Source organism: Ruditapes philippinarum, unplaced genomic scaffold (genome assembly GCF_026571515.1).
Source record: "Ruditapes philippinarum isolate M1 unplaced genomic scaffold, ASM2657151v2 ctg3715_1_1_1_1, whole genome shotgun sequence".
NCBI classification, from domain to species: domain Eukaryota; kingdom Metazoa; phylum Mollusca; class Bivalvia; order Venerida; family Veneridae; genus Ruditapes; species Ruditapes philippinarum.
Window position 1 is genome coordinate 108,618 of NW_026857641.1, and position 20,105 is coordinate 128,722.

The window sequence follows — 20,105 nt, forward strand, 5'->3', positions numbered from 1 at the left end:
TATCATTTGACAAAGATAATTATTAGTCCCTATAATATTTACACGTTGTGAAAATTTCAATTCAGGTTAGATGATTGGAAACAGGTACGTTAACAATAATATACAATACTATGATGGAAAAGAAGAAAAATCCGACGATTAAATGTGAAATATTATAAATACATGTAATTATTTAATAAAATTGTCAAAAAATAAGTGATTTGTATTTGTCCTAAGTTAGCACAGTTGGTTAGCACCAGTTAGACTAGTCCTATAAATATGACGTCGCTTTGAGATATTTTTGCTTCTGGGCAAAGCAACGTCATATCGAAATTGCTCAAAAACCCATAGCATGTTCCGCCAGAAAATCGGGCGGAACGAAAAACAATGAAGACAGCGTGTATTTACATAATTTTTGACTTATTTATGAACAAAACTAAAAAATAAATACCTTTTGTCAAAATAATTAAACTGTCACATCCGAAAAATCATGATTAAATCCTCTCATGTATTTCAATTCCTTTTACAGCCGATAAACAAATGGCGGCCGTAAAGTGCGCGAAATCTGATTGGCTTATTCAAATGCAAGCGTTTAACTGAGTCAGAACAATCTAACGGAATATTATTTTAACGAAATAATTGCCCATGCACCGCCAGTGTGTTCGAATATATTTTTCCGTTCAAAAATTTGGAATCAATCTGTAAAGCACCTTGCTTAACCAGTATGGCTGATAGACAAAAATAGATTGATGTTTATAATTATTTTATTTTAAATTGATAAGTACATCGTTTGAAAGTTTTTGTGTATGATTGAGCATGAAATTGAAAGAAAATATGATAAGCTTTTGAATAAAGCTTGAAAGGTAAGACAATAGACATTTTTGGATTTTTTTATGATGCTATGCGTTTTTGAGCAATAACTATTAGAGCAAACAGGACGTTTCGGCCCCAAACCAAATCGGCCCCAGTCGAAAAATCGGCCCCTGGACGTTTCGGCCCTTTTCCGAGAGACGTTTCGGCCCCACTATAGTATATTGCTTGATTGATTAACAACAATAATTTAATTACAATTAAACAATTATGACACTTTAATTCTTTAAATAATTATTTATTATATTTTGATCTCTTGAACCATTTAGTCCTATAAATATGACGTCGCTTTGAGATATTTTTGCTTCTGGGCAAAGCAACGTCATATCGAAATTGCTCAAAAACCCATAGCATGTTCCGCCAGAAAATCGGGCGGAACGAAAAACAATGAAGACAGCGTGTATTTACATAATGTTTGACCTATTTATGAACAAAACTAAAAAATAAATACCTTTTGTCAAAATAATTAAACTGTCACATCCGAAAAATCATGATTAAATCCTCTAATGTATTTCAATTCCTTTTACAGCCGATAAACAAATGGCGGCCGTAAAGTGCGCGAAATCTAATTGGCTAATTCAAATGCAAGCGTTTAACTGAGTCAGAACAATCTAACGGAATATTTTTTTTAACGAAATAATTGCCCATGCACCGTCAGTATATTTTTCCGTTCAAAAATTTGGAATCAATCTGTAAAGCACGGCTGATAGACAAAAATAGATTGATGTTTATATTTTATTTTAAATTGATAAGTACATCGTTTGAAAGTTTTTGTGTATGATTGAGCATGAAATTGAAAGAAAATATGATAAGCTTTTGAATAAAGCTTGAAAGGCAAGACAATAGACATTTTTGGATTTTTTTATGATGCTATGCGTTTTTGAGCAATAACTATTAGACGTCAGGCTTGACCGACAAAAACTATAACAAGCCTGTAACGTCTAATATATTGGACTATTGAACCATTTAGATTACGTTAATGTTTTTAAAGGTGTAACAAACAATAAAGGCAGGTTACTTAATTTATAAAACAAACCACTAAAACTTCTGGATTAAGAAAGTTACTAACAATTATTCCTTAGAAAACATTATCTTTTGATCTTAATTAAACTATACGTAATTTTTTTCAAGGTGTAACTAATTAACTGTTTATAGCTTTATGCTAATTGGCTGCAAGTGATATCAGAGAAAACTTCAAAAGATTTGAAAAATTGTAAAAATGTTATTTATAAAAAGTGTCTGTTCACATTTGTTGTGTTTCAAGTAAAATTGTTTAACTGTTCTGTACTTGTATTTTCGTATCCATCAAACTTGTCATTGTTAAATAGTTGTTGATGATAATTTAATGTCTGATTCATGTATTGTTTTGTGTCTTGCTTCTTAATCATTCAAATAAAATATTATCTATATATGGTGTAAATTATTGTTTGTTTGTGTATTATATTTTTTCAAATAAAGTTTATGTTCTGTTCTGTTTGTATTGATTACTTTCCCGCTACTACTATTATAATCTAGTTTTTATACAAAATGATTTAATATATATATTAATTGATTCATTTATTTATTGAAATGCTATTAATATATCGGTTTAAAATACAGTACTTATTCTGGGGCCGATTTGGTATAGGGCCGAAACGTCCGGGGCCGAAACGTCTAGGGTAGTTTGGGGCCGATTCGTCTTGGGGGCCGAAACGTCTCGAAATCCTATTAGACGTCAGGCTTGACCGACAAAAACTATAACAAGCCTGTAACGTCTAATATATTGGACTACAGTTAGACCACTGACTGTCACTAACCCTAGGTTCCGGGTTCAGGGCATTTTGTCAAAATTGTGAAGGGGCCTGGACCTGATCATTTTGTGAAAAAGCGTGATTTGTCATAAAATTGTGATAAAAAAAATACATATTATTTGGCAATTAGCAACATTATGAAACCGGAAAATGTCTTCAAGTTGGTACTTTAACCCGCTTAACATGTGCTTAAACCTTTTAAACTGATTAAAACTATTTCTGTGTTCTTGAAATTGGCGTAAATCATGATTAACTGGAGGGTAAACAATGTATTTCAAAGACAAAGTCCCAATATTTTGTGATATTTCTTTTGAAATTGTGAGTTTTTTTGTGTGAAGGGGCCTTATATCGGCCCCTGTTATAGAAGGAAAAAATGCCCTGGGGCTCGATCCTGGGTAACACCCTTGGAGAGTGATTATTGATTGTAGCCGATTTTGGGGTGGTCCGATTAGTTATCGATTTTCAGAGACAATCGAGACAACACTAGGTGTTCGGCGCGTTGATTGGTCACTACCACCAGGCCGCCCCCTCATCCACTGTACATCCCTCCTACCTCTCAAAAACCACGTAAACTGCAGTATTTTTCAATTGAAATATATTTGAATAGGTGATATACTGGTGCGGGACCGCCAAAACTGGACAACCCCTAAACCTGGATGGCCCCAAAAATGTCTGCTTTGTTAAGTTGCTGTTGATCTATCAGTCACTTTTCTGTACGAAATCTGCTTTGGTCAAAGTATTATTTTTAGCTCACCTGAGCAATGCTCAGGGTAAGCTATTGTGATCGCCCTGTGTCCGTCGTGCGTCGTCGTGCGTCGTCAACTTTTCACATAAACAACATCTCCTCTGAAACCAATGACTGCACATCAACCAAACTTTACAGAAATGATCCTTGGGTGGTCCCCTTTCAAAGTTGTTCAAATGGTTCCGGTCTGTTGCATATGTAGATCACAGGGCCAGAAAAGGATTTCAAAAAACAGATCCAAATATCCTGGAAATTGGTCTGAAATTTGTTTTGATGATTTCTAGGTCAAGTTTGAATATGGGTCATCTGGGTAAAAACTAGGTCACACCGCCCAAATATGGAAAACCTTGTTAACACTTTAGTGGTCACAATTGTCATCAAATATGATCAGGATGCTTGTCTAGGTAATTGCTTGGATAACTTTGAACATGGGTCATATCGGATGAAAAATTAGGTCACAGGAGCTAAAAATAGAAAAATCTTGTTAACACTCCAGTGGCTACTGTTTTTATCCAAATATCCTGGAAATTTGTCTGAAAGTTTGTTTTGATGATTTATAGGTCAAGTCTTAATATGGATCACCTGGGGTCAAAACCTAGATCACACTGCTCAAATATGGATAATCCTTGTTATCACTCTAGTGATCACATATTTGACTCATCTGTCATGAAACTTAGTCAGAATGCTTGCCTAAGTAATATTTCGAATGAGTTTGATGGGTCAGATGAACGATCTAGGGCCATCTTGCCCCTTTGTTAGCTCAACTTTGTTAGGTCAGGATTGTTGAATGTCCGTCCTCCGTCCACATTTGTTTGTAACACTCTAGCAGTCACATTTTTGCCTCAATCATCATCAAACGTGGTGGTCAGGATGCTTGTCTAGGTAATTGCTTATATGAGTTTGAATATGGGTCATCTCAGATGAAAAACTAGGTCACAGGAACTAAAAATGGAAAAATCTTGTTAACACTAGTGGCTACTGTTTTGATCTAAATATCCTGGAAAGTGGTCTGAAAATATGTTTTGATGATTTCTAGGTCAAGTTTGAATATGGATCACCTGGGGTCAAAAACTAGATCACACCACCCAAATATGGAAAAACCTTGTTAACAGTCTTTAGTGGTCACTTTTTTGACTTAGTTGTCATTAAACTTGGTCAGGCTGCTTGTCTAGGTAATAGCTCGGGTGAGTTTGAACATGGGTCATCTCGGATGAAAAACTAGGTCACAGGAGTTAAAAATAGAAAAATCTTGTTAACACTCTGGTGGCTACTGTTTTGATCTAAGTATCCTGGAAATTGGTCTGAAAGTTTGTTTTGATAATTTCTAGGTCAAGTTTGAATATGAGTCATGAAACTTGGTCAGGATGCCTGTCTAGGTAATTGCTCGGATGGATTTGATGGGTCAGGTAAGTGATCTAGGGCAATCTTGACCCTCTTGTTTGTTATTGGGGATAGTGAGTCAGTGACCAACCAATTTCTCCAAACACCTGTGCTACTAATGTACAAGGAAGATTCTGACCCAGAACAAAAACATCTCAGAATGTAGCTTTGGCATGTCAAAATTTTCTGAGTTCTAAAAAATTCAATTCATTTTCTTTCAAAATGGTGTATATTAAGTTTTATTGATATATATGATAAGTATATACCGTAAAATTCCTAATAAACGCCCCTTCCCTAATAAAGGCCCCCCCCCCAGGACTTTTGATAATGAAAATAATCTACTCATCAGTGCTGAACTCATATTTAAATACATTATTATATTCAAATCATTCAGAATCCATTTTATTTTATCGTAAACACAAATATGTATAATATGAACTATAAAACCTTTATACTTTTTAATGTTATTACCAACACTTGCTAACACTAAATGTATTTACAGTGATTTTTTTATTTAGGAAAAATGTATTTTAATAATAGCCCCCCTTTTGGAAAATGTTTAGCCCCCGGGGGCATTTAATAGGAATTTTACGGTATGCTGGAATTGAAAATTATGCATATTATTTGGATTTTAAGGAGTTTGGAGCTTCACACCCCAAGTGTATTATTATAGATGTTGAAATATATATTTTCTTGTAAGGTTTCATAACAGGTCTGATCAAGAACCTTTATGCCACAAGAGATGAAAGGATAAAAAGAAGTACATGTATATAAAGTTTTAGAGGCAAGACCTAAAGCTGTGGTTGAAATTTCTAAGTGTTAATTTGAAAGGTTTGCTTGGAGGGTTGAATCATCTCTAGGTAAAATAGGATGAACAGAGTCATGTCTTTAGGAGTCAACATTATATTCATAATGATAATAAAAGAATAATAGCTTTTTCATTATTTTAAGTATATTTTAGAAAGAAGCACACAGAACCATGTCCAGTTTGGCAGATCAACTCAGTGCTGTGAAGTTGAAGAAATCAAAAGAACCAATCAAAGATTTTTCAAGCCCTAAAACAGCTGGATTTCTTAAGGAAGAAGAAATCAAAGGCAAGAATATTAAAAACTTATCAATAGTTAATATTAGTTAAAATTATACTTTAAGAATCACAATTTTCAAGTTCAATTTCTTAGGCTGATTTTCTAATATATAAGGGTACTTTTGCTGAATCCAAAATCAAATAATTGGAAAATCTGGTTATTATAGTGTACACTAGTGTTCATTTATGACTGACATAAGATTACAAACTAAACTCAACTTTTTAAGAAGAAACAAAAAACAAAACAATAACATACTATTCTAATTTAACCTTATGATGATATTTAACCTTGTAATGACATTTAATAGGCCTGATGAATTTTTTTAGGGCGTGACTCACCCTGCAGGGTGAGTGACCCTACAAATTTACTCGCCCTTCATAAAATGCACTCACCCTGCATTTTGAACGACAAAATTTGTATAAATTAAACACAAAACTCAAATTTTACTTATTACTATTCAATATCACTATAATTGGCTTCATTCAATTACAAATGTACATATTGTTCTATAATGTTTATAATACTTTTTATGCCCCCGAAGGGTGGCATATTAAAATCGAATTGTCCGTCTGTCCCGCTTTACAGTGGTGGTCGTGTCCGCTCTGAAACTTCAGTATGCATGGAGGGATTGTAATTTTTCTTTCATATATGAAATAACCATAGATGTATGGTGTGTCGCCAACAAGATTCGGGTTCCTACCACTAAGGTCAAGGTCACTGTGGGGGTTCAAACTTTGTCATTTTTTATGTTATATAAATATAGAAGGTGGTGGTCGTGTCCGCTCTGAAACTTCAGTATGCATGGAAGGATTTTAATTTTTCTTTCATATATGAAATAACCATAGATGTATGGTGTGTCGCGAACAAGACTGGGGTTCCTAACACTAAGGTCAAGGTCACTGTGGGGGTTCAAACTTGGTCATTTTTTATGTTAAATAAATAAAGAAGGGGGTGGTCGTGTCCGCTCTGAAACTTCAGTATGCATGGATGGATTTTAAATTTTCTTTCATATATGAAATAACTACAGATGTATGATGTGTCGCGAACAAGACTGGGGTATCTATGACTAAGGTCAAGGTCACTGTGGGGGTTTAAACTTTGTCATTTTTTATGTTATATAAATATAGAAGGTGGTGGTCTTGTCCGCTCTGAAACTTCAATATGCATGAAAGTATTTCAATTTTCTTTTACATTATGAAATAATCATAGATGTATGGTGTGTCGCGAACAAGACTTGGGTTTATACGGCTAAGGTCAAGGTCACTGTTGGGGTTCAAACTTTGTCATTTTTATTGTTATATAAATATAGATGGTGGTAATAATGTTGGCTCTGAAACTTCAGTATGCATGGAAGAATTGTAATTTTTCTTTCATATATGAAATAACCATATATATATATGGTGTGTTGTGAACAAGACTCGGGTTCCTACGACTAAGGTCAAGGTCACTGTGGGGGTTCAAACTTTGTCATTTTTTAGCTCGACTATTCGATAAGAATAAGTAGAGCTATTGCAGTCACCCGAGCGTCGGCGTCGGCGTAACCACTTATGTTAAAGTTTTTGTAATAGTTCAAATATTTTCAAAGTCCATTGACATATGGCTTTGAAACTTTGCACACTTGTTCACCATCATGACCCAAACCTGTAGACAGGAGGAGGTAACTCTATCAAGCATTTTGACAGAATTATGCCCCTTTTTCGACTTAGAATTTACGTTAAAGTTTTTGTAATAGTTCAAATATTTTCAAAGTCCATTGACATATGGCTTTGAAACTTTGCACTCTTTGCACACTTGTTCACCATCATGACCCCAACCTGTAGACAGGAGGAGGTAACTCTATCAAGCATTTTGACAGAATTATGCCCCTTTTTCGACTTAGAATTTACGTTAAAGTTTTTGTAATAGTTCAAATATTTTCAAAGTCCATTGACATATGGCTTTGAAACTTTGCACACTTGTTCACCATCATGACCCCAACCTGTAGACAGGAGGAGGTAACTCTATCAAGCATTTTGACAGAATTATGCCCCTTTTTCGACTTAGAATTTCCGTTAAAGTTTTTGTAATAGTTCAAATATTTTCAAAGTCCATAGACATATGGCTTTGAAACTTTGCACACTTGTTCAACATCATGACCCCAACCTGTTGACAGCAGTAGGTAACTCTATTAAGCATTTTGACAGAATTATGCCCCTTTTTCGACTTAGAATTTACGTTAAAGTTTTTGTAATAGTTCAAATATTTTCAAAGTCCATTGACATATGGCTTTGAAACTTTGCACACTTGTTCAACATCATGACCCCAACCTGTAAACAGGAGGAGGTAACTCTATCAAGCATTTTGACAGAATTATGCCCCTTTTTCGACTTAGAATTTACGTTAAAGTTTTTGTAATAGTTCAAATATTTTCAAAGTCCATTGACATATGGCTTTGAAACTTTGCACACTTGTTCACCATCATGACCCCAACCTGTAAACAGGAGGAGGTAACTGTATCAGGCATTTTTTTTACTATCAAGCATTTAGAATAGTCGAGCATGCTGTCCTATCGACAGCTCTTGTTATGTTTTATAGGAATTGAAGGTGGTGGTTGTGTCTGCTCTGAAACTTCAGTATGCATGGAGGGATTGTAATTTTTCTTTTACATATGAAATATTACCATAGATGTATGGTGTGTCACAAACAAGACTTGGGTTTTTACCACTTAGGTCAAGGTCACTGTGGTGGTTCAAACTTTGTCAATTTTGATATTAATATACATATAGGCAGGGATGGTCAAGTCTGCTCTGAAACTAATATGCATGAAAGGATTATATTTTTTATTTCACATATGAAATTATCATAAATGTATGATGTGTTGCCCTTAAGACCTGTGTTCCTACGCCTTAGTTCAAGGTCACTGCTGGGGTTTAAACTTTTTCAATATTTATGTTATATACATATAAAATAAATGGTGGTTGTTGTGTCCGCTCTGTAATTTCCATATACAAGAAAGTTTCAATTTTCATTTAAAAATATAAAGTAACCATAGATGGACAATGATTTGTGAACAAAACCCATGTTTCTTTGTCACTGCTGGGGTTCAAACTTTGTCAATTTTTACCACCACACTTAACATGTAATAGGTGGTTTATAACTTGAATCCTTATGGAGCATTTGTCACTTTCTGTGACAGCTCTTGTTTTCTTTTATTATATAATCTCAAGCATAGCCTAAATACTTATTCCATTTAAATTTTAACACACTGCAGTATCCACCTCATGGCTAAGTACAAAACATTACCCAATGCGTATGTATAAAACATTGTCAAATGCTGCTGTCATTACGGAATCGATTCATTACACGCATTTGGTAAAGTTTTATACTTAGTTATAAGGTGAGTTACTGGTTTTGGGTTGTTATAAAGACTATTGAAAAAGCATCTGCTGTTTGATTTTTTTTAACGAATTACTTCATTTATATTAAATATTTATATTAAATATTTAGAGAAACGTCATTTGGATCTGGATATTCGTACTTTGATCAATTTTTGTATTTTCTGATCGCAGATCAGATAATACATAGCTAACATCCACGGTCTAACACAAAATTTCCTAACAGTCCTAACAACGCAAATTAGTTCTCACTCAAAACTGCTTAAAAACCAGCAATTTAAAAGAAAGAACAATTTTTTGTTACAAGTGTCCAACAAATTACTACACCTTCAAACTTTTAAAGTAGCGTTGGCTTATAGAGTTGTCAATAAACGCACACTCACAAATTACGCGGATGAATATGATTTTAATCAATGAAAATGCTATTTTTAGCGGTGTCGATTACCGAATACTACACAAATAAATCTGACTGCCGAGTAGTTGAATATATAGTTTCTACATGTTGGACTGTTTGGGCGAGAAGATTTTTGCTAAATTATTTACTTCAATTTTAAACAACAGGTTTACCCTGAACAAAATACCTCGAAATTACCCTTACCCGAAATGCAATGGAAATTCTAAATTTAGAATTACTTGATTTTATTCAGCTTTTGATTTTAAAACTTCTCCGTGGTGCAGGGGTAACGCGCTCGTTTGGTGTGTGAGAGGTATGGAGTTCAAATCCCAGTCGAGTCAACGTTTTTTTAATTCTTTTTTTAGTGTCTTTGTTAAGGATATAGCCACGATATGCAAGGATAAAGTGTGGCTATCATAAAAAATTAACATAATTTTTTTTTTGATGCAACTCTAGTTATGCAAAATTCCGTATGTATCAAACTCTGGTGCCCTGCAAGATGACTTATAGTACATAAAAATAAACTTATACAGGAAAACACATACAGATATACAGTACGGATCAGAAAATACCACTGAGCTTGCAGCCCTTTGATTTACTTGTGGACTCGTACTTTTACTTGCAAAGGCCAGGGGACGAGTGGAATTGTCAAGGCCTGTTTAACCTATGAAGTGACTATATTTAAGTAATTAAACATTGTGATGATATTTAACTTTATGATGATATTTAACATGATGATGATATTTAACCGTATGATAATATTTAACCTTATTATGATATTTAACCTTATTATGATATTTAACTTATTTTGATGATATTTAACAAAATAATAGTATTTAGAGGTCTTCCTCCACCAGTAAAGCTGGAACGTCGCGATATGACCTATACTGTGTCGATGTGACATAAAACCAAAAAAAAAAAAAAACAAACAAACAAACTAATAATATTTAACAAAATAATGATGTTTAACAAAATAATGATATTTAACAAAATAATGATATTTAACAAAATAATGATATTTAACAAAATAATGAGATTTTATGTAATGATGATATTTAATGTAATGATGATATTTAATGTAATGATGATATTTAATATTATGATGATATTTAACAAAGTAATGATATTTAATGTTATGGTGATATTTAATGTAATGATGATATTTAATGTTATGGTGATATTTAATGTAATGATGATATTTGATGTTATGGTGATATTTAATGTAATGATGATATTTGATGTTATGGTGATATTTAATGTAATGATGATATTTGATGTTATGGTGATATTTAATGTTATGATGATATTTAACAAAATAATGATATTTAATGTTATGGTGATATTTAATGTTATGATGATATTTAACAAAATAATGATATTTAATGTTATGGTGATATTTAATGTTATGATGATATTTAACAAAATAATGATATTTCATGTTATGATGATATTTGATGTCATGGTGATATTTAATGTTATGATGATATTTAACAAAATAATGATATTTAATGTTATGGTGATATTTAATGTTATGATGATATTTAACAAAATAATGATATTTGATGTTATGGTGATATTTAATGTAATGATGATATTTAATGTTATAATGATATTTAACATTATGATGATAATTAATGTTATGATGATATTTAATGTTATAATGATATTTAACATTATGATGATAATTAATGTTATGATAATATTTAATGTAATGATGATATTTAATGTTATGATGATATTTAACATTATGATGATATTTAATGTTATGATGATATTTAATGTAATGATGATATTTAATGTTATGATGATATTTAACAAAATAATGATATTTTATGTAATGATGATATTTAATGTTATGATGATATTTAACAAAATAATGATATTTGATGTTATGGTGATATTTAATGTAATGATGATATTTAATGTTATGATGATATTTAACAAAATAATGATATTTTATGTAATGATGATATTTAATGTTATGATGATATTTAACAAAATAATGATATTTGATGTTATGGTGATATTTAATGTAATGATGATATTTAATGTTATGATGATATTTAACAAAATAATTATATTTTATGTAATGATGATATTTAATGTTATGATGATATTTAACAAAATAATGATATTTGATGTTATGGTGATATTCAATGTAATGATGATATTTAATGTTATGATGATATTTAACAAAATAATGATATTTGATGTTATGGTGATATTTAATGTTATGATGATATTTAATGTTATGATGATATTTAATGTTATAATGATATTTAATGTAATGATGATATTTTATGTAATGATGATATTTAATGTTATGATGATATTTAACAAAATAATGATATTTAACATTATGATGATATTTAATATAATGATGATACATGTACTTACAGAGTATGAAAGATGTGTGTTGGAGGTGAATACAGAACAGTGGATTGATCTTCTTAGAGATGAAACATTCCCAACAGTACTCTGTCCATTCCTGCTTGAAGAAGCCCAATTGTTTATAAGCATCTATGAAAGGTGAGAACCAAACTTGTTTACTTTACTCTTTAGATATTAGATTTTACACCTTAACGATTGTATTGTATTTTTATCAAAAATATCATAATTATGTTAATAATAAGAAATTATCAAGAATGATACCGTGTTTCACAATATTTCTAGAAGATTGTGTATCTTTGCTTAACATATCCCAGATGTTTTGTCCCTTACCATGCTTAATTACTTTACTGGACTTGTCCATCTTTCAATCTGGTCACAACCATATACAATATTCTGGGAAAATTTCAAAATAAATACTGACTGCAGACCATGACCAGACTGCATGGATAGCAGTAGGCTAGGGTTTATCGAGATGTATTTTCTTAAACATTCAATTATTTGTTTTAGGAACTTTCTTAGCTGAGTGCTTAAAGTCTGGTTGACTTATGAATTACCAGCTCCCTAACCATTGTAGGTCCAAATGTAGCATAGGGCATTAAATTTTTCAATCTTAAGAAGTTATTTAGCTGGCTGACTGAAGGTCAGTGGTTTTACTCAGATCATAAGTTACTTGTGCCTGAAATAATGCATGAAAATCTCTAAACATGTATAACATGAAAGATCCTGTATGTTTTACATTTAAGGATGTAACCACATTTAAGTAAAATTCTATATATATATATGAATATGATAATTATACCCCCGCACAACAAAGTTGTAAGGGGGGTATACTGGAATCAGCTTGTCCGTCCGTCCGGCTGTCCGTCCGGCCGTCCGTCCGTCCGGCCGTCGGTTTTTTCTTGTCCGCCCAATAACTTAAGATTCCTTTGACCCTTAGTCTTCATATTTGGCATGGAGGTTAGTCATGATTAGTAGATGACCCCTATTGATTTTGAGGTCACTAGGTCAAAGGTCAAGGTCACAGGGGCCTTGACTTCAAAAAGCTTGTCCGCCCAATAACTTAAGATTCCTTTGACCCTTAGTCTTCATATTTGGCATGGAGGTTAGTCATGATTAGTAGATGACCCCTATTTGATTTTGAGGTCACTAGGTCAAAGGGCAAGGTCACAGGGGCCTTGACTTCAAAAAGCTTGTCCGCCCAATAACTTAAGATTCCTTTGACCCTTAGTCTTCATATTTGGCATGGAGTTTTAGTCATGATAAGTAGATGACCCCTATTGATTTTGAGGTCACTAGGTTCAAAGGTCAAGGTCACAGGGGCCTTGACTTCAAAAAGCTTGTCCGCCCAAATAACTTAAGATTCCTTTGACCCTTAGTCTTCATATTTGGCATGGAGGTTAGTCATGATTAGTAGATGACCCCTATTGATTTTTGAGGTCACCAGGTCAAAGGTCAGCGTCACAGGGGCCTTGACTTCAAAAAAAGCTTGTCCGCCCAATAACTTAAGATTCCTTTGACCTACAGTCGTCATATTTTGGCATGGAGGCTTAGTCATGATAAGTAGATGACCCCTATTGATTTTGAGGTCACCAGGTCAAAGGTCAAGCGTCACAGGACTTTGACTTCAAAAACTTTGTCTGCCCAATAACTTTAGATTCCTTTGACCCACACAGTCTTCATATTTGACATGGATTTGATCATGATTAGTAGATGACCCCTTTTGATTTTGAGGTCACTGGATCAAAGGTCAAGGTCATAGGGACTTTGACTTCAAAAAAGTTTGTCACCCATTAACTTAAGATTCCTTTGACCCACAGTCTTCATATTTGGTGATGGATGTTTGATCATGACTATAAGGTGACCCCTAATTGATTTTGAAGTCACTGGGTCAAAGGTCAAGGTCACAGGGACCTTGACAAAAAAAGCTTTTCTTCTCAATTGCTAAAGAATGTTCCTGGTCCGCAATGTATTTATTTTGACATTTTCACATTTGAAGCATGTAGAATACATAACTTAGCAATGCACTGGCTTAGTAACCTCAGATTTGGCAGGGAGGTTGTCCTTGAGCTCTAAATGGCCACTGTTGATTCTGACAAAGTGGTATGCGGGGGTATTCACGCCATGATAGTGGCAGTTCTAGTTCTTCCAAAACAATTTTCAAACATCCAAGAGTATGTAAAATATATACTGCAAATGTTTAATTGCATTATATTTATGCCCCCATTTCGAAGAAAAGGGGGTATATTGCTTTGTACTTGTCGGTCCGTCGGTCCGTTGGTCCGTCGGTCCATAGACCAAATGGTTTCCGAGTGATAACTAAAGAACCCTTAGGCCTAGGAACTTCAAACTTGGTATGGTGATTGGTCGATGACCAGTAGATGACCCCTATTGATTTTGGGGTCAAGGGGTCAAAGGTCAAGGTTCACATTGACCTTGTAAGCAAAAACGGTTTCCGATCAATAACTAAAGAACCTTAAGGCCTAGGAACTTCAAACTTGGTATGCTGATTGGTCATGACTAGTAGATGACCCCTATTGATTTTGGGGTCAAAGGGTTAAAGGTCAAGGTCACATTGACCTTGTAAGCAAAAACAGTTTCCGATCAATAACTAAAGAACCTTAAGGCCTAGGAACTTGAAACTTGGTATGGTGATTGGTCATGATCAGTAGATGACCCCTATTGATTTTTGGGTCAAGCGGGGTCAAAGGTCAAGGTCACATTGACCTTGTAAGCAAAAAAAACGGTTTCCAATCAATAACTAAAGAACTTTTAAGGCCTAGGAACTTCAAACTTGGTATGGTGAAGTTGGTCTATGATCAGTAGATTTGACCCTTATTGATTTTGGGCGTCAGGGGTCAAATGTCAAGTCACATTGACCTCTTGGGTTAAAAAACGGTTTCTTGATCATTAACAAAAAGAACCCTTAGGCCTAGGAACTTCAAACTTGGTATGGTGATTGGTCATGACCAGCAGATGACCCCTATTGATTTTGGGTCTTAAGGGCGTCAAAGGTCAAGGTCACATTGACCTTGTAGGTAAAAACGATTTCTGATCAATAAACGAAAAGAACCCTTAGGCCTAGAACTTCAAACTTGTGATGGGTGATTGGTCATGCCAGCAGATGACCCCTATTGATTTTGGGTAAAGGGGTCCAAAGGTTCAAGGTCACATTGACCTCTTAGGTAAAAAACGCGTTTCCGATCAATAACTAAAGAACCCTTAGCCTAGGAACTTCAAACTTTGGTATGGTGATTGGTTCATGACCAGTAGATGACCCCTATTGATATTGGGGTTAGGGGTCAAAGGGCAAGGTCACATTGACCATGTAGGCGTAAAAATGCTTTCAATTCAAACAACTTAAAGAACCCTTTGGGCCTAGGAACTTTCAAACATATGGTATGGTGATTGGTCATGACCAGCAGATGACCTATTGATTTTGCGGGTCAAGGGGTCAAAGGTCAAGGTCACATTGACCTTGTATGTTAAAACGGTTTCCGATCAATTAAGTAAAAACGCTTAGGCCTAGGAACTTCAAACTTTGTATGATGATTGCGTCGTGACCAGCAGATGACCCCTATTGAGTTTTAGGTCAAGGGGTCAAAGGTTAAGGTCATGACCAGTAGATACTTGATAACCCTTATTAATTGTTTGATCACTGGGTCAGAAGTCATGCATAATAACCTTTTCACATGACTAATTGGCTGCTGATAGGGGGCATACATGTTTTACAAACATATCTTGTTAATCATTAAAATATACACCTTCATTTCTTATTGAAAAATTTGACTGAGACTTTATAGAAAATAAATTTCTAATTACCTCCCTTTATTTACATGAAATGTAAATTAAGTAATATTTTTACAAATAATGCTTTTTGGAACTTACAATATTGATAAATCTTCATTTGAGCATTATATTTGATATAAAACCATAAAAAGATTTTAATTACAGGATCTTTAAAATTGTCTTTTAAAAACACAACTGGTTGGGTTTTACCAACATACCAACAGGGATAAGTTTGAAAGTTTAACTTATTTTTATTTTTGTGTGTGTAAATTTTCAGACTGTATGTTAACAAGGATAGTGATCATATTTGTAAGACAGACTGGAAAGACAATCTAACTGATAGTGAAACAATACTTCTTGATACCCTAGTTTCCCGTCTTCAGTTGTCAATGGATACATTCACCAAGGACGGTTATGCTTTTGTAAAAACCTCAAGTCGTAGTGCGAAAGATGCACCTCTCGTTCAGAACCATCTGAAAGATTTGTACAAGAATGAACTGTCAACTTTTCCAGCTGAGGAACGATCAGAAAACATTCAAATAACTTGTCTATTGAAGGCTGCCTTTATAGCGCTAAGAGTGAAAACTGCCGATGAAGTACTAGATATGTTTATGCGAAGTGAACGGATATATCAGGACCTACTTTTAGCAGCAGTCAACCAAAAAGATAACTATAACGAACATTTCGTTATTAGAAAATTTGTGGATATTGATGTTGATATGGAATTTCGTGGGTTTGTCTCAAACTACGAATTAGTCGCACTATCACAGTATAATTATGCCATTTGCTCAGACAGATTGGTTAAAGAGAAAGAGAAATATGGACACATGGTGAAAGAGTATTTTAACACAGCTGTACGACCAAAGCTGAAGGATTCAAAGTTTCCGAAAGATTCCATTGTTGATTTTGCAATATGTGATCAAGGTAGTTAAATTGGATTCATTGATTTTTCCTTATTTCTAAATTGTATTTATTGATAACAACTTGGTTAGGTATGAGTGTACATCTTCAGGGTTCGAAATAAGCAGTAGTCCGATAGCCTGTGACTTACACATTTCTCCTTGGGCTACCAATATTTCGCAGAAACAAGCCCAACCGAGCTACCATATTTTCAAAGGCAATATAAACAAATGTTTGGAACGAATGAATCATAATAGTGAAATATCTTTTGGGCTAGGGAATATTCTAATGTGGTAGCTCGACAAGCCTATTGGATTCAAATCCGAATTTCGTACACTGCACCTTCCATTGCTATTAATTTAACCTCTGACATTGGCATTTGAGAATCAATTCTTTAGATAAATGGTGTATTGTGCTAATTTGCCTATAAACTGGCAGTAAAGAGTTGGGACTCGTGTAAATTGGGATTTCTTCAGATGCATTTGCATCTGTGTGTTACAAATTTGATATGTTCACAAGAATATTCACAATATGAATTTTACATCTTTGCGGTCCATATCCTATTGAAGCTTAAAGGGACTTTACTGACTTTTTAGATGTGACCAGACTGAAAATATTTATTAAACTAGTTTTGAGTACCATTTGCTGAAGGTCTTGTCCAAAAACTTGTGTGTAAATTTTAGATCATTACCTCACTCAAGAATAAGCAGTTTAATTGTGCAATATGACCCAAATATGAAAAGTGTAGCAATGCTTTTCACTCAAATTAGGATAAGAATCACAGGAAAGAATCACAGATATTCCCATTCAAGTGCTTCACTTCATCTTTGTAATAAGTTCAAATTTCTTGCTTTTGGGCTTTGTGAAATCAGTGGAGCTTCTTTAAAATGTTAATCTCAAAGCATTAACTGTTAATTGAAGTTAATTAAAGATCCTGTATGTTGTAATTATAACCCCACCACAAAATGGGGGGGGGGGGGTATAATGGGATTCGACTTTGTCGCGTTCGTCCGTTCCGTCTCCATTTTCGGTAGTCGCTCTATAAAATCAATATACCAATTGAAGGATTTCTTCAAACTTGGCTCAAATATTCACCTCAGCAAGGGGATGTGCAGAACCCATGTTGCCAATGTGTCAGCTCAAGGTCAAGGTCACACTTGAAGGTCAAATATCAAACAATGAAATATTAGACAGTATGTCGTGTCCGCTCTGTAACTCCTACACTAATTGAAAGATTTTCTTCAAACTTGGCTCAAATGTTCACCTCAACAAGGGGATATGCAGAACCCATGTTGCCCATGTGTCAGCTCCAAGGTCAAGGGTCACAATTGAAGGTCAAATATCAACAATGAAATATTTAGACAGTATGTTGTGTCCGGCTCTGTAAGTCCTACACTAATTGAAAGATTTTCTTTAATCTTGGCTCAAATGTTCACCTCAAAACAAGGTTATGTGCAGAACCCATGTTACCCTTTTGCCGGGCTTAAGGTCAAGGTCACACTTGAAGGTCAAAATTAAACTTAGAAAATGTTCTTAAAGTTTTAACATGTATTTGAATATTTCTGAAACTAGAAAAGGTATTTGCTTGAAAACTTAAATATATATGAAGTGTCACAGGTCAAGTTTCATAACTCTGTATTGCATTTTGACAAAGTAATGCCTCTTTTTAAGTCTTTAAATTTACATACAATCAATACTAGACAATATGTCGTGTCCGCTCTATAAATTCTATACTAATGGAAGGATTTTCTTCAAACTTTACTCAAATGTTCACCCCAACTGGAAAATGTGCAGAACCCATCTTACCCTTGTGCCAGCTTAAGGTCAAGGCCACACTTGAAGGTCAAAAATTGACTTAGAATATGTCTAGTACATTGGAAAAATGAAAGGTTATTTGTAACTGTTTCGAACATGATTTATACTAATACCTGTACATTCACCAGAGATAATTTACTTTTATGTATATGTATTTGTGCCACTAAAGTTATTCTCTTAACCACCTTTCCAAGTCGTCTTCTGTCAAGGACATTGGTGGGGGTATGAATCGCATTCAGCGATAGTTCTAGTTAAGTTTATAACCACACTTGGGTGAAACTTTATATATGTATATAATTATGCATCAACATGGAAGAAAATGTAAAATATGTACTGCAAATATTTGTCCACACCATATGTATTCTTACAAAGCATTCATTTCTTATTGAAAAAAATTGACTTAGACTTTAAAGGAAAATGACTTTCTAATTACCTCCCTTAATTACTATGAAATCTAGATTCGGTAATATCTTTACAAATAATGGTTTTTGGAACTTAAAATATTGATAAATCTTCATTTGAGCATTATATTCATGACATAAAACCATAAAAATATTGAGTTTCAGGATCTAACATGCACATTGGCACATAGATATGATGACAGTGTTAATCTAGAAAAGATATTTTTTATACTGTTATTTTTCCAGGTGCAAAATTATGGGTAATTGAGGTGAACCCGTTTCTTGAAACAACAGATGGAGCCTTGTTTAGCTGGAATCATGAGAGGGACATACTGGAGGGATCACAGGGGTTTGTGTTCAGGATAACAGAGAAACCACGGCCAGGGGCTAAAACCATATTACCTCAGAGCGTCAAGGGACTTCTTGAAGACAAGACAATTTAGCAGTTTTGATAAATTCTCAGATCTAAGCAGTGAAATGGATTTATTAAGCATGCATTATAAGCATTATAAGCATGCATAATAGTACAATTATGTAAAATGGATTTATTCATGCATGCATTAGTGTAATGTGTCATCAAGCATGGTTTATTGAGTACTATACAATAGCTCATTATCATTTGATTTTAGTTTTAACTAAAACTTTGTATGAAATATGATAGATTGTAAAAATTCAGTAATCACATATTATGACCATAAAAAAATTCAAATAAGAAATGTTCCAATTGTTAACTTTACACCTATCCCATGTCTTCATTCTTGTTGTTTTGTTTTGATTACACCTGTAAACAATTTGAATTGAAATATAAGGGGTTGTGAAAACTTGGAAACATATGATCTGGGAGTTGTTTATTTAATTGTTTAAAAAAGATAATGATATAAATAAATTAACCACAATTCATATTACTGTTCTTGATTGTACAACAGTGTTTTTTTTATAAATAATAGAGTAAATGTTATTTGGACCAGAAACTTTGTTTGGTTAGAAAGGTTTTGTGAATAAGAAGGGTTTGGATTTTAAAGTCCCACTGTTCAAATTTACCTCATGAATATATCCTATGTATAGGTTAGAGTGCATATTGGGTGTTCTTCGTAAATAAGAAAGCTAAAAAGGAGCGGAGCTTGCGAAGCGACTGTAGCTTTCTTATTTACGAAGAACATCCAATATGCACTCTAACCGGCTTAGTGCTCCGCCC

The 20,105-nt window shown here is 33.7% G+C and overlaps 1 protein-coding gene across 3 annotated transcripts; it reads left to right on the forward strand.

The window, feature by feature from the left end:
* Window positions 1-85: 85 nt before the first annotated feature.
* Window positions 86-19,402, forward strand: LOC132750462 (uncharacterized). Of its 3 annotated transcripts, none has more exons than XM_060740457.1 (5): window positions 86-164; window positions 5,716-5,858; window positions 12,017-12,146; window positions 16,072-16,718; window positions 19,157-19,402. In XM_060740457.1, the coding sequence occupies exons 2-5, from the start codon at window positions 5,744-5,746 to the stop codon at window positions 19,351-19,353; spliced, it is 1,089 nt and encodes a 362-aa protein (XP_060596440.1). In that variant the 5' UTR covers window positions 86-164; window positions 5,716-5,743; the 3' UTR covers window positions 19,354-19,402. The 3 variants fall into 3 exon arrangements, with proteins under 3 accessions (XP_060596440.1, XP_060596438.1, XP_060596439.1); XM_060740455.1 differs by lacking the exon at window positions 86-164 and adding an exon at window positions 3,638-4,790 and having other exon boundaries at window positions 5,726-5,858; XM_060740456.1 differs by lacking the exon at window positions 86-164 and adding an exon at window positions 3,639-4,790.
* The last annotated feature ends 703 nt before the right edge of the window (window positions 19,403-20,105 follow it).

What these genes read in the sequence shown, in the direction of transcription:
- LOC132750462 (XM_060740455.1), top strand. An exon ending in TAAGGAAGAAGAAATCAAAG is followed by an intron (nt 5,859 to 12,016) that starts GCAAGAATATTA and finishes ATGTACTTACAG; the next exon opens with AGTATGAAAGATGTGTGTTG. An exon ending in TTTATAAGCATCTATGAAAG is followed by an intron (nt 12,147 to 16,071) that starts GTGAGAACCAAA and finishes GTAAATTTTCAG; the next exon opens with ACTGTATGTTAACAAGGATA.